The sequence below is a fragment of the Alligator mississippiensis genome, chromosome 1, assembly GCF_030867095.1.
Source record: "Alligator mississippiensis isolate rAllMis1 chromosome 1, rAllMis1, whole genome shotgun sequence".
Taxonomy (NCBI): domain Eukaryota; kingdom Metazoa; phylum Chordata; order Crocodylia; family Alligatoridae; genus Alligator; species Alligator mississippiensis.
Window position 1 is genome coordinate 72,997,912 of NC_081824.1, and position 21,921 is coordinate 73,019,832.

Genomic DNA, 21,921 nt, shown 5'->3' on the forward strand with positions numbered 1-21,921 from the left:
CAGTGTCGCATAGAGGGGGAGGATCACCTCCTTGGCCCTACTTGAGATACACCTGTGGATGCACGATAGTGTCCGGTTAGCCCTGCCGACCGTGACCTCACGTTGTCGGCCCATGTTCATCTTGGAGTCAATGATGACTCCAAGATCCCTTTCTGCCTCCATGCTCTCAAGAAGGGAGTTTCCCATCTTATAAGCGTGCTGCCGGTTACTATTGCCCAAGTGCAGCACCCTGCACTTGTCCGTATTGAAACACATCCTGTTTTTGTTAGCCCACCCCTACAACCTATCCAGGTCTTGCTGCAGTCTTTCCCTCCCTACTAGCGTGCCCACCTCACCCCAAATCTTGGTATCATCAGCAAATTTGAACAGGTTGCTTTTCACCCCGTCGTCCAAATCGCTGATAAAGGAAGTGAACAGTGCGGGCCCAAGGACTGAGCCTTGGGGGACTCCGCTGCCCACTTCCCCCCAGGTCGAATATGACCCGTCCACCACCACCCTCCGAGTACGACCCTTCAGCCAATTTGCAATCAATCTGACCGTGTAGGCATCGATGCCACAGTCGCCTAGTTTTTTAACGAGGATGGGGTGAGAGACAGTGTCAAAGGCCTTGCTGAAGTCCAGAAAGACTACATCCACGGCGACACCTGCATCCAATGCTTTTGTGACCTGATCGTAAAAGGCAATCAGGTTGGTCTGACATGACCTGCCCCTAATGAAACCGTGCTGGTTGCCCTTGAGCATCATCCCTGATGCCGGCCCATCACAGATGTGCTCCTTGACGATCTTCTCAAAGAGTTACCCCAGGATTGAGGTAAGACTGACAGGCCTATAGTTACCCGGGTCCTCCCTCCTCCCTTTCTTGAAGATGGGGACCACATTGGCTATCTTCCAATCATCTGGCACCTGGCCTGAGCACCGCGAGCACTCATAAAGCCATGCCAAGGGCCCAGCAATAACCCCTGCTAGCTCCCTCAACACCCTGGGGTGGAGAGCTTCTGGACCTGCTGACTTGAACATGTCCAGCCCCTCCAGAAGCACTCTAACCCGGTCCTCCTCAACCTTAGGTCTTGAGGCATTCCCCTCGAGTCCGTCTTGAAACATGGTGGGGGAGTCCCAGTCCCTGCACAAGAAAACGGAGGTGAAGAATTTGTTAAAGAGGTCTCCTCCTCCTTCTTATCATTTTAGTGTGATTGTATGCTTGGAAGCATGTATTTTTGTACAGGCTCTTTTAAGATCTCACAGGGAGGCACCAAATTTAATTCCTTAAATCTACACTCCAAGGACTGTTTAAGCAAACTGTTTAATGAAATACAGTCTTCGGAGCAGGTACCACAACCCGTATCTTCCTCCCTTCCAAGAAGACTGCCCTAACCTTTAGGTGACTAACCATGCTTACTCTTGCTTGACAGTCACCTTGCTGGGGTCACGGACCCCCAGTTATCTTTCCCAGTTGGTGTGGCAGGCTGGACCCGATGATCTTCCAAGGTCCCTTCCGGCCTTACAATCTATGAATCTCTGGCCCAATGAATCTTGGATTCTTTTCTGTACAATGGCACAGCTTTAAGGGTAGAAGCGCCCATCCAGAATAATTTATAACCTGTTGCTGAAGGCACTGTTCTGGGAAGTGGAAAATGTGGGTTTTAATCATTCTCACAGGCAGAGAAGAGAATTAAACCAGGGTCTCTTAAAAGATTACACAAGACATGAAATAGCCTGAAAACTGGAAGTCCTGTTTTTCAGCTGTATTTACAGAGGAATTTATAATTCTCAGATGCATATGCTTTTAAGTAGGTTAAAGCTACTTCTAATGCTGTTTTTCAATGATAACTCCATTTATGAACACCTGGGTTTCACATAATGTTCAGAATGCATCCTGGCCAGTTTGGATTCATCCTGTGAACTAAGGGGTCCCATACATGTGCAGGGAGGCTGCTCCGATGTGCTGGAATTCCAGCGTGTCATAGCAGACTCGATTAATCAAGTCTGGAATGTGGTAATTACTCTATTAAGCATCTGGAGCATGGTACTTACTGTGTTCCAGCAGACTCCAGCATCATGTGTCAGCATCCCCATGCTGAAAAATGGTGGTGGGAAGCACTGTCACAATTTTTCAGCACGGGGATGCGGATACACGTCACGCTCCAGGCACTTTTAATTAACATGGCTCTCAGCGCTGCACTAATTAAAATGCCCTCTCCCTGCCTCCCAAAACTCGTCTATAAATGCCCGAAAGCTGAACATTTATGCTGGTGTTTGTTTAAACATGTGACCAGTCCCAGAGAATTCCTCTAGACTTAATTGGCTTACTGTATGTGGACCTAAGAAGTTTGTTATGTATTGCTGAACTGAGCCATTTAAACATGCATGAATTGCAGAGTGAAGCCCTGATCCCAGTGCTGCTGCTCCTGCAATTTTTTGCCAGGTTCAGATTATGTAGTGTATTTCTCAAACCCCCAGCTCCTGAAGTCAGGTAATTATGTGAGAACATGAGCTTTTGTTTTGGGTTCCAAATAATCTGCCCATCATGGCTGCAGAGAAGCACTAGACTCAGAGAATCAGAATATTTTAGGCTTAAAACCAAGATAAAAAACAAAAAAGCATAACGTTTACTCTAAATATCTTGACTTTGAGGTTCTGACTTATGGTTTTTCCAATACTTAATGTTAATAATACTCAGAAATATGGGTTTCTGGAAAATTGTCCAATGCCCTAAATAGAGTGTGATCTGATTTAGAATGTTTATTTGACATATATTTAGTAAACAAAACTAAAAAAGTACCGCCATGTTAATTTCATGTCCCAATAGCCACAAATATTTGAATTGAAATATTCGATTAGGAAAAAAATTAAATCCAGCACACTTAATGTGGCTTAAATATTATATTCAAACAAATTCAAAGCTTTATGTGGAAAAAATTATTGTTATTGGAATACTTGTAAAAATGTAAAGACAACACAATAGCATGTACTTCCCTTGCATTGTTTTCTGCAGAAAAATAAAGCACTGGAAAATTTTCTGCCCCACATCTTTGATAATACTGCACTGAGAGACATGAGAATCTTGGCGCTTATAAGCAATTCCTATTGATTCAGTAGTAATCCACCTCTTTGGTTCTCAATGGTGGGTGGGAGTCTTAATAAGCTAAAGCTATGAACCAGAACATAAGGATTATACAAAGTTCCCAACCTGTAACATGGCCAAATAAAAATCAGTATCTTTCAGGAAAAAATAAATACACTCCCTCAGCTAAAGCTATTTTCATGCCAAATTACTGCTTTTAAATCTCACCCGTCTCTGGCAGTTGATAAATGTCCAAAACAGCTATTTTATGTAAATTGCTGAGAATTTTAACACACACTCAAATTATGAGTTTAGTTCTTTTTAAAGTTACCTGCATGATAGAAAAAATAAGTTTGTTACCCTCAGAACTGTTTGGACTGTCAGATCTGATGCTGCCATCTTCCTTGTTTAAAAACGCATCTTTCTTGGCCTTGTGGAATTTTTCCAGCATTTTGTATTTAGACAACGCCTTGCTGTGAGATGCACTGGAAAAAGGTTTTAGGGGAACTACTTTAAGTTTAGACAAAACATTCACAAATATTTAGGTAAAATGGAACAGGGAGTAAAATGAAAAAGATTGTGAGAATTCATGTTACCATACTGGAAATTAATTCTATCTACTTATTCTTGTAAATTGAATGGTTCATAATTTCGTAGCTGAAACCAAAAGCAAAGATACAATAAAAGTGCTGTAACTAATGCCTATGAACAGTTAAAACGTAGATTATCTTATGTTCTCTTTGTAATGGATTCAGCTTTTACTTAGTACAGTAATGTTATATTGTAAGATGGATAGAGGTTAGACTACACGTTTTGAAGATAAGGAAAGTAAATATTAACATAGCTATTCTGTTAATAGCTTAGAACTTTGCACTACAAGTTTTCAAAGAAAGCATCTGGGTCTGCTAAAGTAAAAAACTGAAAAAGATGCGATTTCATAGATTTTCAGAGTCGGAAGGGACCTCAGCAGATCATTGATGAAAACAGTAGTAACAGCCTTGATAATTCAATATCTCTAATAATAAGGGATGTACATCTATAGCTTGTCTGAAGTCTTCTACAGATGTATGCAAAGAGCACTGAAGTCAATGGGAACCTGTCCATTGACTTCAGTAGATTGATTCCTAACAACAATGGTTCTGCTGAAAACTAAGTTCAAATGTCATGACTCCCAGCAGCACTGATAACATCTAACTGTAGCAACCCACAAACACTATCCCCTTTTTCAACTCCCTTAAAAAAAATTATAACTCCTGTTTCCCACATTTTGCCCTTGCAACTTGAGAACTTTTTCAGTTTACCATTCCCCAGACCAAGATGCTTTTCAACTCATTATTTGTATGAGACTGATCTAACAAATGAAACATATATTCAACTAGGAAGCTAGCATAAGGGAGGTTTCCTAGAGGATTAGGGAATCACCAACATCACTTAGAGGGCCAAGCACCAATATTTCTCTTATCATATCTCTCATTATATATCAACCTGCTTGAATATGACTTAAGAAAAAAACACACATGGCTTTTGGTAATGACTAATGACTCTATGTATACAAAAATGTTATGGTACAAATAGTTTACAATCAACAAGTTACAACTCTCAGTGTTTAATTATTCCACGGGAAACCACAACAAAGATACAAGGCTATACCTACAGGCACTATTTAGATCCCATGCAAATTAATTTGTCATTCCTCTACTACATAAGTTATATGCTGATGGCACTATACCTAGAGTAAAATACTACTCAGCAAGTGCACATGCACATTGCTGTATGGTATGCTATGTCGACGTAGCAATCACACGGGTCTACATGTAATCAGCAGCTACGTTGCCACAGCAGCACACACCTCCATTTTAGCACACTGATATGGTAATGTAGTGGCAAAATATAACAGTGTGCCATGCGAATGGCACAGTACGAAAGGTTACTGTAGCAATGTCACTGTATGGTGACATGTAGACCTGCCCATCGTGACTAAGGAGACATAGGAAAACACACAGAATATGAATCTGGTTGGATCAGAATCCCTGAACTAATGGAAATGTATCATAATCCATTTTTTATCAGACATTGAACAGCATGCAAATTCTTGTATCTCTACATCACACCTTCTTTAACATCTAGATAAAGAATCTAATGTAATCACATGAGAAAATGTGAGTCACATTCATCATTACCCACCTACACTAAACTAATATTATAAAGTCTACAGCTCCGCTGGTTGCTTTGGGTAATGACAAATGAAATACAGGGCAGCTTGGTTTTAAAAAGGATGTCAAAAAGGACAGCAAAGGAAATGAGCTTCTATTGGAAACATACAAGCAGCATTGGGCTGATATTAAATATTTGGAAATTTGACTTAATCAACTACCAGACTGGAAATCTGACTGAGGAATCTTCTGTTCATTATCTCCAACTTTTTCAGCATTGTTTTCCATTACTTTCTTCTCTTTTCTCACTTTGACAAATCTTGTCTGAGAATCTTGAGAAACAAGAGAGACAGCAAGAACAGCCAGCAAGCAGAAAACAGTAGACAGAAATCTGTATGAACCCTGCTTAATAACTAAAATGGTAAAAAACAATTACAAGGGGTATTGTGATTAAATACATATCAAAATGCACCCAAGAAAAAACTAGAGCACTGCCCTCTAGAACTGAGACAGCTTTTTAAATGTAACAAATATGAGAGTCAAGAGCTTATCACTGTTCTGTGCACACTAGTTTAAAGACAAAGGAATACAGGTTGAACATAGAAACACACTGGACATTACAAATATTATTGCCATTCCATTAAATGTATTTCACTGCTTTTTCAGACAGCTGAATAGCAATCAGCAAAACCCACTGTATCTTCTACCATGAACTAATAATCTATTACGTGATTATCATTTGATGCTAAAAGTCAACCTATTGGGAAAAGATGATAAAATAACAGATTTGTGTTATATAATAGATGCCAGGAAGACTAAGACTTATACAGTTAGAATGAGTTTGTTTGGTTCATGTTGACAAAATATTTTTGGAAATATTACTACTATTAATAGGGGACCAAAAGCTTAAGGCCTACAGTATTACAGAGGTAGAGCTTGTATATAATTTAATAAGAATCCTGTTTAAAGTCAATGCAGAGCTTTGTAAAATTCCATGGATCATTACCCTTAGACTTGAAAACTTAGATTTATAGTTTATTCCTGCATTTATTACCATTGCTGCAATAAGTTTATTTTTCAGCAATGCTAAAAAAATGTTCTTTATGCTGCACATTAGTAAGTTTACTTATAAATTTCCTAGCTTCCAATCTGTTGAAATGACACATTTACTACACAGTAAAATCTGTAGAAGTGGAGAAGATGCACAACACAGCCTTACACTGATGTAGGTCACTCCACTCTCAGGTAAAGATAATGGTAACAAAAACTGGAAGTGACCATATCGTAGCATAGCATTCATGTGCGTTTCCCCTCCTCAGTTTCATCCATTAGGTCAATGAAACCTGCTCCTCACCTCCTAGTGGCCAGGACTGAAGTAGCTCCTACGGAGGGCAGCCAGCTTGGGAGATATGATCATTTCTCCACTTTGTATTAGAGAGTACATTTATTACAGGGGGAGGGGGGGCGCACAGAGGGAGGGGTGGAAAAATGTCAGTTGATAACTACTCTGTAGTAATCCTGAGAGGTCTCTGCATCCCAGATCACTTACTTTTCAACTTACCCATTATGGGACTTTAGTATTGTAGCGCTGCTAAACCACTGCTCGGTTTCATAAACAACAAATTATATATGGAGAACATGTATGAAATATATGCCTTGTTATGACTGAACTGCACTTAATAAAGGACCTAGAAACAGGTGAAATAAAAAGATGTCTCTGTCTATACAAGAGTGGCCAATCTGCAGCATAAGTGCCACAAATAGCACAGACAGCGTCTGTGTGTGTGGCATGCAGCAGATCACGGAGGGGACAGACAGCACAGCAGCAGACAGGGCAAGAAGCAGAGGAGGTGAGTCAGGGGGCACAAGAAAAAAGCAGAAAGCAGAGTATGAGATGAAACAGAGGGCAAGAGGCAGAAAGCAGAGCAGATCAGGCAGGGTAAGGGGATTAGAGTGGGACTTGGGGAAGGTAAAGGACTAATTTGTGGCATACCTGCCAAAAAGGTTGGTTTCTCTGGTCACTAGAGTAGAACCCAGGTTTTTCACAGAGACAGTTTTCCAACCCCACCCTCCTCCCACCTGTGAAGATGAGTTTGTAAAATATCCAGCACAGGACTACTGAGATGCACCAGGTTTTTGCTGCAACTTTGAAGTGACACCCTTGCAATTAAATCAGCTGCAGGGGACTGTTGCTGTGCTTTACCCAAGTGGTAAAGCAGCATCCTTTGAAGCAAAATCCACAGAAAACAGCCAAGTGGCTCATACTTGTCAACTGACTGCAAACTAAGTAGGCTGAAGCCACCTAGATATAAATGAGTTGGGTTCTACTGCACCAAGTTCTGTGTTGCTGTAGCTCAATTGTTGATAGTATCCATGATGTCTATTTTAGGTACTGGCAACATGAGCTGTAGCTATAATATGGGTATGTTGTCACTTTTGCATGACTAAATGATAGCTAGAGCTAACAGGGCCTCTTCAGCAGCCTAAGTCTTAGCCTTAGCCATGTCTCAGTACCCCTGCTCAGACATGGTCCCACTCTCTGACAATAGCATAAAAAAGCTCAACTGTTTCATGCCTCCTTGAATTACCTGTTGACACAGATAACATACAACTAGAATGTATTAATGGCCTCTTTGCATTGCAGGGTTAGAACAAAGATTCTGAGGTACGGGCTAAGATCTATCTCTCTGGGTGCATCTACACGAGATGCTTAATGTGCAGTAGAGTAACTGACCAAGCATTATAGTGTCAATGCCATAGGTGACTTGTGCCACCTGAGTTGGGAGGCGGGGCACGTGTCCCCCCTAGCAGCCAGTCACCGACGGGTGGGGGTTCCCCATGTCTGATTGTGCTGACCATCAGCAGTGCTCCCATAAGTGACAGCAGTACTTCGCCTGGAGTCCCCACTCTCAGGCCAGCGCATGTGGAGGGTGCCCACCGGTGCTCCCACCTGCTCCCTCTGCCCGTTGCCCAAGCGGTGAGCGCTGCCTGTCAGGGGGTAGACCACCACTCTCAGGGGGTGCACCCCCAAGCGTCGCCACTGGTCAAGGCAGAAGCTATGCTATTCGGCTAACACGCAGTAGTATTAGTCTACTGCGCGTTAACCGTCACAAAAAAAGTGTGCGATATCACTAACGTGCAGTATGGCAGCCTGCTGCGCATTTATTATTAAATTTAGTACTTGCAAAAGGAAATGTGCAGTAGGCACTGAGCGTTAATTAACATGTAGACATACACATTAATGAACATGTAGACATATCTACTGTATATGGAATGCTAAAATATTGTATTGGAGAACTAAAATATTTAGAAGGTCGTCTAGGCTAGGCTTTTATGTAACCATCTGCTTTTAAAAATGTGACTTTCCTGTTTGATGGGAATCCATGTTTTATGCTGGTGAACTGCAAAGCTGTTGCTGTGCTTATAAATATTCTTTTCTTTACTGCTAGCTCCGAGACATCACTCTAGGCTTTATATTTGTGTCTACTCAACACAACTGAACGGTTCCTAGTTGTACTAACGTAACAAACTGGTTTAAGCAAAAATGGTTCCACATGTCCACACTAATCCTGCTGATCTGAACTTTGCATTTGAACCTGACTCCACACAAATGCTGTTCTCTACAATTCTGGCAAATATTCCAGTGTTCCCAGCAATAATAATTTCAGAGAGGTGTCAAAGTGTTGCCTCAAGAATCCCAAAAAGAAAACTGCAAGATGTCAAACCTTCATAACCCTCTGGAAAGGTCCCTTAAATCTCCTGAAGTCAGCAATAGCTCAAAACCTTTTTTGTAAACAGTACCAATGCAGAATCCTCTCTCTTCAGCAAGGAAATTTTCTGCAGCTGCTTTTGAAAAACTATTGGGAAAACATCCAAGATAATATTCCAGGGGTATCTGACAAACCAAGCACAGAAGACTAACCTGTGGAACTCAACAGGCAGACAGCCAGGCATCTATTAAGTATGTTCCAAAACCTGCCTCACATGCCTTCTCTTGTCAGTTCTCGCAATTATGTCCAGCCCATTTAATTCTCTGTGCTCTTATCTGAAGTATATCTATCAAAAATAGAAACCTTGCCCTTTTAAAATTGTATCTTTTTCCTCTCTCAATTTTAAAAAATGGGAGTTCTACAAATATTGAATAAGTGTATGCGTTATTGATGCAACAACAGATTAACATTTAGGAAAGTGTAACTGATACCCCTATTTTCTAATTAGCATGTTTTGCATCACAAAATGAATCTTATTTGGTATATCGATCTCATTGGTTTAACAGATTCAAATCAACAAAAAAAAGAAACAACACAGTAGAGAAGATCTAGTTTACAGCTTGAATCTTCCTTCAGATCAAGATTTAAATGCAAGTGTTTCATACATTTGCTTAGTTTTCCTTTCAGCAAACAAGCACACTAATATGTTAAAAATGCAAGTATTTTTGACCTACATGTTTTATCAATGCTACTCTGAATGTAAAAAAGAAAGAAAGAAAGATCTTTACTGACACCCTGTGGCAGAAAAAACCAAGAAGTTATACAGGTATGTGCACACACAATATTTACCACCATCATCAGAATCATCCTCAGCTATCCACCATGGCACAGCATCTTTTTTTTTCGATTCTTTCCTACTGGGTTTCCCCAGTGTCTCAAGAACACTGGACTTTTCTTTTGAATGTCCAAACGAATCATCTGAAAGAGACTGAATAAAAATTACACAGGATTAAGAGAGCTCTCCAGACAGATAAGTTTTGGTTATACTTCAAGGTTTCCTGTGTTTCAATTATTTATTTTTAAAGGACCATGGCTCCTTATAACAAAAATAAGACAACATTTCCATTTGGTTTTGAACAGGACTGAAAGTTAATTCACACTATTTCTACATAGCCAGTCCAGAAGCTTATTTTGACCAGCCTATCTGCTGATCAACTATACCACTGTTTACTTAATTTACAAATACAGCTTGTGGACATAAATTCAGTAGGTGACAGGTTGCCTCTTAAGTGCTATGGGTTGGCTCATCAGTTACTATTGGAAAGGTGTCACAGATGTTTCCCAGCTGCTTTTCAAAAATGTTCTTGCTGAGGAAGGAGTATGGCCTAAACATTTTGCCTGGCCCGTATACTATAAAAATTCTGGCTTTAATAGGAATTGTAAAAATTAACTGCTCATTAGCAGACAAGTACAAATGAACAATATGCTCAGCCTTTTGGATTTTACTCTTTGTGACAGTTAAAGGACTTATTTGCAGCAATTACTTTAAAATAAAAAAATTGATCAGATCCTAGCCACATTTTCTCAGGCCACAGCATACAGCAGAAACTGCACAACTGTCCTTAATTAGCACCTGAGCAGCACAGTTAGGGTATGACTACACTGGACCCCTGCATGTACTAGTAGGGATGTTCCTAAGCATACTCCACCTACCAGCTCCCACTTACATGCTCCACATATGCTGGGGCCATCTCCAGCAGCCACCCTCAAAAGCATGCTGGAGACCAGGGTTTTGAAAGGAAACAGAAGAACAGCACTGAAGTGGCTTCACCACAACATTCTCAGATTTGGAACAAGTGAAAAAGAGCTGACAGAGTGTGCTTGAGAGTGTCCCTGCAGGACCCACTACTATAGTATCCCAAAGGTAAGTCCCTGCCTTTTACCTCTGGGATGACCACTCAGGCATCAAGGTTCCTGATGTGGGTCAGAATTGCAAATTCTACTGTCTATGTTCTTGAAAATTAATTTTGCAAGGCAATATGCCTGAGCAACTACTTCCCAGTTCAATCAGCCTGGTGTCCACGCATGATTGCTAGTTAGTCATAGAGGGCACATCTACACAGGCAATTAACACGGAGCAATAAACTCCTACCAGCACAGAGCTGTTCTGACTTGGGTCAAGGTGCTGCAGAGGGGCTGGCTGGGGCATGAGGGTGCTCCAGTGTAGGGCTAGCTGGCATTTGCATTCCCCCTTTCCCCCCCACAGTGCCCGTCTCCCCCTCCCAGTGCCTGCCTCCTACCACCTCCGTCCCCACCCCACTGGTTACCTTTGGAGCAGCTCTCAAAAACAGTGGTAGCAGCCTTGTGCTCATCTCGAGCCAGAGCCTAAGGTAATCTGGGGAGGATTGGGGTGGTGGAGAGGCCAGGCTTCAGGGTCTTCCCCATGTGTGCCCCCCCGATGAATTTCTTCCATGTTCCCCTTACCCACACTCCTCCCACACCCACCACAGATCTTCCTTACTGCGTGGTCCCCGCCATACTCCCCTGCCCATGAGCCACCCCTGCCTAGGACATGCAGAAGCTCAATTGTGGCTTCAGTCCCAAGACCAAGTCTGAAGCTGGAGTGGAGCCCTGGGCTGGTACTAAACTAAGACAAGGCTTCCCCTCACAATGCTATTTGAGGAAAAACACCGCCTCTTGGATTTGAGTAAATACAGTATTACACTCAAGTGGTTCTGAGTTTCACTCCACTTATGGACAAGCGGAAAATCAAATGAGACAATGCAGCATGGGTTTAATGTGCTACTTTTTCCTCTACACAATAATTTAGGTAAAAGAAAACAAACTTTGGAAAGGTTAATTTAAAAAGTTGCAGCAATTAAATTTTAAGGCGTGTATCCGTTAAAACTTTACTGTTAAGAGTTAGCAAAAGCCAGGAAATCAAAGACTTATAGGATGTATACACAAGGTATACATGCAAGGTTATACAGTTGTGGAAAGTTTAACTCTTACATTTCAAAAACCTTTGACAATTTTAAGAGTGCAATCTTGATACTGGAATCAACCAGGGTCTGTGTATTTAATGTGTATGAAACCAAAGGGTTATTAACATTAATAAGATCCTCTGTGGTCCATTATGAGTATTATTACAAGCAATGGTCTTACCATAAAATCTGACCTATACTTTACATTAAGAGCTAAACAAATGTAAACGGTCCTACTGAGAACAGCCATAAATCAAATATGAACCGTCTAAAATTAATAAACATTTAGTAACTGCTAACAAAAATAACAGCGCAGGAAGACAACAGAATATTCTACAACAGGTATTCTAGCTAATACTTCTAGCCCACATCATTAGGTCTTAACAAGTTCTTGAGAACTAAAAAAAAAGAGTTTTACAAAAATAAAAATCCATCTATCAGATTTTCATTAGGCTTCAGAAAAATAGCCTAATAACTATCAGCCTTGCAACATGAATTTTAGGCAAGCTAATGAAACATCATTTGTAAATTGTGATGCTTTTAAAACCCCCCACATGATTTAAGCTTTTTATGCAGTTGTTCACTAGCTCAGAATAAAACAGCTTTAAATTTTTATTATGTTCCCTATAAATAATAACCCAAATCATTTCCTTGTACTAGTCACTACACAAGTATGTATTATGGTATCACTGTCCCAGAAGGATGGAGAGAAGAGTCCACGAGGATGAAGCGCTTCTCTCTAGCCAGGAGTTACTGACAGGTTCTTCATGAAAGTTCTGTTATCACTTGCTGTTTCTTTTATGACTAACTGTATCCTCTACTCAGCAAGCGGGACTTGGACAATGCTTATATTCCTTGGAGTATCATAACTACAGAAACTAAAAACCCCAGCTGTTGTGATTGAGATCTGGAAACCTTCTATGTCCAGTCATCTTGTCTACTTCAAACAGTAAAGTTACAGCTGGGAAAGAAAACATTGACATACATAAAAAAGTCTAGCATGTCTTCCCACCATGTCAGTTGTCTTATCCCTAAGATTTACTGAAAATAGTAATAATAATAAAAAAAACCCTCTATTCCCCACCCAGCTGAATTCTCAGTATTAGTTCCCACTCCCCACCCCCACAACACTGAAATGATACAGTGGAAACTCATTTTTCCTCTGGCTAAATAGTAATGATTCTGATTAATTTTTTTTCTTGTTGTACGTTAACTACATTCAGAACAATTCTTCTTTTTATACACATGCTTAATATGCTACCATGCACAGTCAATAGGACTACTCAAGCTAAGCAATGTACCAGGAATTGCAGGATTGGAGCTTTAAAATGTTAACCGTTCTCAGTTTAAGAATGTTGCAATCATTTAAATAAAATACTTCAAAGCCGTGTTTATTGGAAATTTTACATTATTTTTTTTCAAGTGAACTGATACGAGACACGTTATTTTATATGCACAATCTTTAGAAAAAAAATCAAGACTCCTTTAATATTTAATGTTTATCTTTACAATATTATTTGGCAGGTTTTTCAATTAAGTGAATAAGCTTCCCCTTCTGAAACAAACTGCTTTCAGATGCCCACATATGTGACTAAAACAGCAATTATCACATGACTCTAGGACCACACATGGCTTTCAGAGCTCCACTTGCAGTACTCATGAAACCTAAAACAAAGCAACTAGGGTGACAGTGGAATCAATGCTGGGTGACAGAGGATCATTGAAAGAACACCCAGAGAACATATGAGGAGGTTTGATAAGAACTTAGGGTGTGGGTGGGTGGGTGGGTGTCACAATGCAAAAAGAGACCATGTGAGGCCTTGGAATGGAGCAGGGATTGAATGCAGAGGTGTGAGACAAGTTCACTTGTGCATAGGGGCCAAAGGGATGACAACAAGCATTTGCTGTTGGTCATGAGAAACAAGTGAAACCATACAGCAACCAACTTATAAAGAGGAATTATGAATATAGGGAGAACACCATGCTTAAATCAGTGATAGCTATCAAGCTAAATATCAAGCCATTGTTGATGAAAAGTCTGGGAAATTTTTCCAAAGCCTTCACTAGAAGTTAGGTGATATCAGTCAAGTGCATATACTAACCTAATAAAAAGCCAGACCCTAAGCCTTGTAATCTTCAACTGTGATTTGACTTTTTGACAGTCTTTCACTCCAAGCAAAACAAGCAGCTCTAACCCCAAGCACAAGCATTAGCTATGGAAAAAAACAAAACCTCACCATCGTACTTCTCAGTAAAAATTCTACATCATACTGCTTCCTCAAACTACTAACAAATATTAAAACTATTTCTACTATTCCATTACAACACCCAACACAAATGTATCTGTCAACTAAATAGCTATCTAACAGCACCCATTCAACCTTCTAAGCGAGTAGAAAATGTGTTTCCTAGCCCTATCATGGGCAGTGTAAAAGGCTGCAAATTTTCTTGCAGGTATAAAGTGAGGCAGCACGCATATAAAGCATGTTGGAAGTGGGTGACGTCATGCGGAATAGATGAAATCACAGCTGTATGTTTTTAGTGTGTTGAAAACTTAAGAATTACTAGGCCCTTATGGTTGGTTTGGTGGTATATGCACTTGAGCAAACCTAAATGTTTTTAAATCTTGACACAATCTGTTTTATATAGATTACATCAATGCAACATAAAAATACTTTTTCTTGGCAAAATCCACTTGTTGACTTTGTGGCAAGGCACTTGATGTGCCTGCTACTTTAAGAGGATCAGGTAGCCTGCTGAGTGACTGGCAGGTGGGGGTCAGGGCTAACTGCAGGGTCAGTTGACCCAGGGGGCTGGCAGGTGAGGCTAGAGCTGAGTAAAGGAGTCACCTGATTGGAAGAGGGCTGGGTGTAGCTAAAATATAAGCCCAGATCCTGAGAGCAGGGCTGGCAGTAACATCTTAGGAGCTGGTGAAAGAACATCACCCAGCAGGAAGACTGCTGCTCCTGAATGCCAGCAAGGAGAATAATATCTGCAGTTTTGGGTAGGAACTAAGAGGGTGGAGGAAGTTCCTCGGGGACCCAGTGTGTGGGTCCAGAGCCCTGAGAAGGGAGCTGAGTGCCTGGGGCCTAGTGAGAGGCCAGATGAGCCCAGAGAGCGAGGGACTGAGTGCAGAGGGGCCTAGTGAGAAGCCACGTGAGCCCTGGGAGAGGGGCTGAGTCTGCGGGCCTATTCAAGGGCCAGATGAGTTCCGAGAGAGGGACTGAGTGTTTGGGAGATCTAGTGAAGGGATCTGGGTGAACCCAAGGAGTGGGGCAGAGTACAGGGGCTTATTGAGGGGTCTGGGTGAGCTCAGAGAAGGAAGGAGCTGCATTAAGGAAGACCTACGGAGGGCTCAGGGCAAGCCCAGAGAGAGGGAGTGATCTATGGAGAGGCCCAAGAGGGTGGACCCACAGAGAGGAGAGAGCTGATAGTTGGAGGACTGACCCTGGGAATCTCAACTGGCCTGTGTGGGGCCAGGGCCCAAGAGGGGCTGAAGAGTGAAATAGACCATGGCAAAGACTGCCAGAGCTGGGAAAGCCTGGAATTCTTGACTGGCCTGAGGCAGGGACAAGGCCTAAGAGAGGCTGAAGGTCCTTGTGTGGCCACAGCTGAGAGAAAAGAGTCAAGGAGTATGCAGCCTGGCATGGTGATGGCTTGTGCTAGGCCATCTGAGGAGGAAGGATCAAGGAAAGGGGTCCGAAAGTGAGCTGGGGGCCAGACATGGAGAATTCAGCTGGGAGATGGAGCCAGGGCTAGGGGGCCCAGTGGTTAGCAGGAGGAGCATAGGACATCTAAGGAGAGCCGAGAGGGGGACAAGTAAGATCAGGTAGGAAATCAGTCCTGAGGCAAGGGGTTTGAGGCATACAGTGAGGCCCAGCAAGTATAGTGGGACTAGAAGGGGCCGGGAATAGAGCACAGGACCGGACAAATCCAAAGGCCTGGAGAGTGGCCAGGAAAGTAGAAAACTAATACTGGTCCAGGATGAGGGACCAAAAGGGGCTGGCAGCCCACAGAGGGGCAGGAGACACTGAGGGACCTGTTAGCCCAGGGAGTATGAGACTGACAGGTCTGAAGACCCAGAGAGGGGCTGGAAGAGAGACTGAGGGGTTTGGCAACCCAGGAAGGAGCTGCACTGTGAGACTGAGAGGTCTGAGGCCAAAAGTGGGGGTGAGAAGCCAAGGGGTTGGAAGACCCAGACAAGGGATGCATCAGCAAGTGGTAGAACATCTGTAAAAATACCATCTGTGAGGCGTGGGGCATGGTGTAGGGGAGGTATGGAGCCATGCAACTGGCCCATAAGGCCAAGACCACAATCCAGGTGGTCACTGTAATAAGATCAGCGTAGCCTCCCACATTCTGTATATCAACTAACTTCAAGGTGTGGCAAGCAAGAGCTGGGCAGACTGCCCACAGAGCAGGGTATTTCAAAAAAAATTTTGGGTACCCTGTGACAGACTTATCTCAGAAACTCATTTGAAGTAGAATAATATTTGAAGAGTATTTTCCAATTCAAGTGTTTTCAATTTTGAGAGCATTTCATCTGAAATGTAATAAAGTGAAAGTGACCATCCACAGAATTCTGTCAGATGCACATATAAAATAAAATTAAGGAACAGGTCATTTTCTCCTGTCTTCTTCTGCTACTTTAGTTGCTTTGAGCTGTAGTAATTACCTCTTTTATTTGTAATAACAAGTAAAATAATTCTCAGAGAAATGCAGGTCTAACTCTCTTTTCACTTACATCAATAATTTCACTGATCTTCACTGTAGTTACTGTCAATTTTCACCAATGCCATGAAAAGAAAAAGATTTGGCTTTAAGTTCTGAGTTGGAGCTGTGCCTTAAAACATCACGTTAGTTTCCCAGGCTCTCCATTTAGTGCTACTCAGTAAAGGTACACCTCTCCTATGGCTGTAGCTAGCTGCACCCTTCCAGGAAGAGAGACAGACCTGCCTATGAAAAATGAAAAAGCTTTGGGAAGAAGCAACCAGACTATTGCAACTCTACAACAGGAACTAGAAACTTTTCAGGGCGGAGAGCAGCTTCCAGCAACCCAGCCATTACCACAGGCTGCCGATTCCAACTGCGCCACCACCTTTGGCTCCTGCCACTCCCCTCTGCAGCACCCCAGCTGCCTGCTGGTACTTCCTCCCTGCCTTTAGGGACAGGAATTGGTGGCTTGTGGAAGGTGGTGGGAGAGGCAACTTTGGTAGTTACAGCAAGGGGCATGTGCCACAGGAGGTGAGGGAGACTGGCAGAGAGGGCACTGCAGCAGGGTTGGGTGGGAAGACGAAATTAGTGTCACAACACAGGGTAGAGGTGGGGATATGCTGGTCTGAGCTATATGTTGCCAATCCCCCTGTACCACTGTGGGCCAGATCCAAGCACTTAGCCTTTTATACTACCCATGACAGGGCCATCCCCTGCTCACATTGCTTATTTCTATACAGTATTATTTAGCACAGTTAAAGCAATTTTAAATGTAATTTGCAATGTTATATACATATGAGGAAAGTTACTTTTGATCTCCTCCTATATATTATAAACCAAGCAGGTCAATTTTCAATCTCTTCTATAACAGCAAAGTACAGATCTTAAATGTAATACCTTGATCACAATTAGTTTGAAATATAGTCATGTAGAAAAGAAGCAAAAAAATGCCCAATTCTGGAAAAGATTTAACTATCCACTTAACTTTATACACAAAAGTATTCCATTAATTTCAGTGGTCCTTTTGTGTGATTTGACTTAAGCAGACATGTAAGTCTTTGCAAGGTCACAACATAATAGATATTTGAGAAATTATTCAACATAAAAGTTTCATTTTGTCCCCCTCACACTCTATCCATACCCAACAATGAAGTTTCTGTGTGTTTGAATGGAGAAAGGGGAAGAAAAACCCAAAGAGATGTTAACAATCTTTTGATAAAGCATAAACATACCTCTTTCAGAAACTGTTCAAATTGCTCATCTAGTTCTTCTTTTGAAAACCGATGAGCCATTGTCACAACTCAACTTTAACTGCCAGAACCATGGGAAAAATGGCTAATACTACAATGAAAAATAAAGAATTAAAAGCATGATTAACATTACAAGTAGATTAGTGATTTTCATACAGGATCTATAATTTTTTTCAGTTTCAAGACTAGACTAGACATGTATGTGCCAAATACCGTATTTGTTGCAAGTACAATTGGCCCGAGCACATGTCTGAATTGACTAGAGTTTCTCAACTGCTTTATACTCAAGGCACTCCTCAATAGACTTGGAGCACCCACAGAAAATGCCAGCTCTTAATTTTCACTCTTTTTTTTTTTGACTATGAAAAACAACAGAGCAATTCTGGTGCAAAAAACTCAGAAAGATCACAACAGGTCAGAATGTTTGTAACACCATGGATTCCTGTTTGAAAACTGGGTTTATCTGTAAATCATGTTTGCACATCTAAAAGCGCTAACATTGCATGGCCCTCTGCATCACCCTTGAAAGAACCTCAAGACATCCCAGGGCACCATGGCAACCATCATGAGAATCACTGGCCCTAGAACACGGGTACTCAACCTCCAGCCTGCAGGCTAAATGTGGCTCATGGAGCCATCACATCTGGCCCAAGGGGCTCCCCACAGATCAGGAAATCTGGCGACGGGGGAGCAGCAGCCATTAATGTGGCCATCCTCCCCCCGCCAAATCTGAAAACCCCAAGCCCTGCATGCCCAGTTGGAGCCAGGCTGCATCCCTTTACATCCTGTAGGGCCACGGCACACTCCACTCCCTGCCCTGTAGGGCCAGGTCACACCTCTTTCCCTACATCCTTCCAGGTCCAGGTGAAGCCTCCTTCCTTGCCCCCCCCACCACAGGGCCAAGCTCAGCTTGGGCTACCCTCCCCGTCCCCTGCACATGGCTGCCAAGCTCCAACCGGATGGTTGGACCAGACACTGCCCTTCCAGCCTGCTGGGGAAAAAGGGTGAGCACCACTGGCCTAGACTGTATAAAACAAGTATCTTTAAAACTCAACAGGGTGGATCAAGGCTTTTATCTTTGTGGGGAAGATAACCAAGAAGCATCCTCTCATTCCTCAAAATTCCTTCCAAATGTAGCCTTTTCACCAATATTATCAGGAATAAAATATTTCATTAACAACAAAAATCAGGATAGATCTACTTGTATCTATTTTAAGCCCCATTCTTTGTGTGTTATGTCTACTGTCTTTGTTTTTATTACATTTTGCCATGCACTGAGTACACTGCTGGTGCAAAATAAATTACTTAATGTGTTAAAATGTTTCAGATATCTCCCTGACCTTTATGGACTCATAAAGCCTTCACTTTTGGTGAAGGAAGGGTATGTTGCCAATTCCTTAAATCAAAATATTCTCCACCCTGTCACCCTGCCAACTAGATGTGGTTTTTTCATTCATGCCAAACAATTTTTAAGTACTCTGATGAGAAGCACTGTACAAATGCAAGAGAATAATGGTTTGCAGATAAGCTTTTTCTTTAAATACAGATGACTTTCCAACAAAGAACTTTTACTTACCTAGCAAAAAGATTTTGACAGCTGTAGCAAATGTTTCTTGCTTTTGCTCTTGAATCACCAGAAGACCACCCAACACTTTGGAAGCAAAAAAAGAAAATTACAGCAAAGACTGCCCAGTCTTTGAATTAAATAAGATACCTTAGGCAACGACTTGGAAAATGTCTCCGAAACTATGGTAGGCAGATAATCATTTTGCCTTTTGCCTGACACGTGCCATCAAGTATCCTTTATATTTTTTTTACATCAAGAAAAACTGGGAGTTCTGACATTGTAATACTTTACTACTTATGTCTCCACTTCAGTAAAATTTATCTGCAAGCTCATTAGGAAAAAAAAGTGAGGTCTAATCCTCCTCTACACTACATTTTGCATGCCTTGCTAATGGTTCGTTCCAAGGAGTTTTACTTGACTTCCTACTTTTCAAAAACAATTCTTAAGTTAACTGACATCCAACCAAACCAACCACTAAACTCCAGATCAGTAGCTCTTTTTTTTTTTGGACTCAAGGCAGCCCTCCACAACTGCTGTGAGCCGAATGGCTCCTAACTGAAAAAAATAAGGCTGCTTGCCTGCAGACATTAAAAAAACAAAGCGTGCTTCACTGGCAGAAGCAGCGCATTACTTCAACCCGGCTCTGCAGCATCTGTAAAGATCACATGCTTCAGCAGGGCTTTTTGGCACTTTTAGCTAAAGCTGATTCAATTGGCTATTATTAGATAAAAGCGCCAACAAAGCCCCACTAAAGTGCCTGATCTTTACAGACATCAGGTGAGCTGAGTTGAAGTAACATGCTGCTTCTTTTGGGCATGTGCAAGGCTCAGTGTGAGAACATGCTGAGTTGAAAGCGCTGGTTTGGTTCTCTTATTTTAGGTCTGCAAGCACCCTAAATGTATGACAGCGCTTTCCTCCTTGCAGACAGCCAGGCAGCTACGGGAAAGGGTGGGAAGGCTAAGCAGGGAGCACCTGAGCCTGCCCTCATCTCCTCACAGGTCCAGCCCTGCCATTAAATACCAGGCCTGGCTTTCACACCTTCGCTGTTCTTGAAGATGTGACTACCGCAGCCGCTCACTTGCCCATCCAGCACCGATCCCCAGGCCTGGAGCTCCGCACCTGCAGCCCAGACCGGCCCGCCGCGGCCGTAAACCACTGGCACTTTGCGACACGTCATATCGCGACAAGTGCCGCCCCGCCCCGCCCCGCCCCGTCCCCCGAGGAGGCTTCGCGGGGTTGGAACCGGTCCCCAAAGAGAGCGGGGGGGGGGGGGGGTGCGCGACACAGGCCGAGTCCCAGGGCAGCGCCGCACACCCCAGGACTGAGCCCCGCCTACGCACCCATTCCGGCGCCTCTGCCAGCAGAAAACGCGCCTTTTCCAGTCAGGCGCCGTGCAGTTGCCTAGGAGACAAACAAGGCTTGGCCCCGCCGGTGCGCTGTCTGAGCCATGTCGGCGCCTCGCGTCACGTGACGCACGAACCAGCCAGACCCGCCCACGCTGGCGTCGGCGGAGGGAAGGGGCGGATCGGGGCACGTGACGCGACAGATTCTGTGCCCGCCCTCGCGCCCCTCCCTAGGCACTGGTCCGCATGGGAGCGAGCAGGCTTACTCACGTGACACCAGTGGAGGGGTGACGCCCCATCACGTGACCTAAAAGCTCGACTCGCGCTGCCCCTGCCCCTCCTCTCACACGTCACGTGGCCGCTGGGCGGTGTGGCCGCGGCAGCGCCCCCTGCTGGAGGGGGTGGGGGGCGGTGTGGCTCTCCCGCAGGTCCAGGGTGCTGCAGCCGCCTCCTCGTGTTTACATTTTTGATAGCGGAGGAGTTTCCCTGCTTGAGTCATGTGCAAAGTGCCACCACACCCTGCCCAGCGCCTGTGGGTCCCTGAGCCAATGCTTTTGCCTGGCTCAGGCAGCCCCAGGACTTCCCCTCGGCCCCATTTGCACAAAACCTGAATCCCTTTCTGTGCCGAGCAGGGTCCCGCAGCAACCCGGGTGCCCTTGGGCACAGATCTGCCTCTCCACCACTGCTGCTGCCACCTCTGAGCTGTGTTGGGGCTCCCAGCCACCGCCCTCGTGCCCGCCTGGGCCTGGTGGCAACGTGTGGGGCTCGCTGGGCCACCAGGGTGAAAGTGGCTTGCTGCCCACATGGGGCTGACATCTCTCACCTTAGCTGAGGTTTTCCTTATGTTCTTTGCAGTGTTGCTGCTTCATTCCCATGTGTGCTGTGGGCCACGACCTCTGACCTCAGAGACAGGACCGTCCAGTTTTAAAGCACAGCTCTTGGTGTTTGCAGAGAGGTCTGAGGAAGGCCGCACAGGCCATTTTGCCTTCGCTGCCGTCAGGCCAAAGCAGCCTCTGGAGCCTTGCTATGGAAAGGCTGCTGAGCCTGTATTGATACAACAAAGAACATGGCTGAGAACCAGCACAGCTGCCTGAGGTCACACAAGATTTGCTTGAGCTTAGCGAGACGGACTGTCTAAGA

The 21,921-nt window shown here is 43.4% G+C and overlaps 1 protein-coding gene across 4 annotated transcripts in view; it reads right to left on the reverse strand.

Annotated features, from left to right (window-relative positions):
• Nucleotides 1-20,976, reverse strand: part of CEP162 (centrosomal protein 162) — a 77,297-nt gene extending 56,321 nt beyond the window's left edge. Inside the window, exons 1-4 of one of the 4 annotated variants that reach the window (XM_019496858.2) lie at nucleotides 20,779-20,976; nucleotides 19,448-19,522; nucleotides 17,854-17,962; nucleotides 9,774-9,912 (exon numbers count right to left, since the gene is read on the reverse strand). In XM_019496858.2, the coding sequence (XP_019352403.1) occupies nucleotides 9,774-9,912; nucleotides 17,854-17,913 (199 nt within the window). In that variant the 5' untranslated portion in view covers nucleotides 17,914-17,962; nucleotides 19,448-19,522; nucleotides 20,779-20,976. Of the gene's footprint in view, nucleotides 1-3,421; nucleotides 3,547-9,773; nucleotides 9,913-17,853; nucleotides 17,963-19,447; nucleotides 19,523-20,476; nucleotides 20,588-20,778 lie in introns of those variants that run through there. The other 3 variants (XM_019496856.2, XM_019496857.2, XM_019496859.2) reach the window with 3 other exon arrangements.
• Nucleotides 20,977-21,921: the final 945 nt, after the last annotated feature.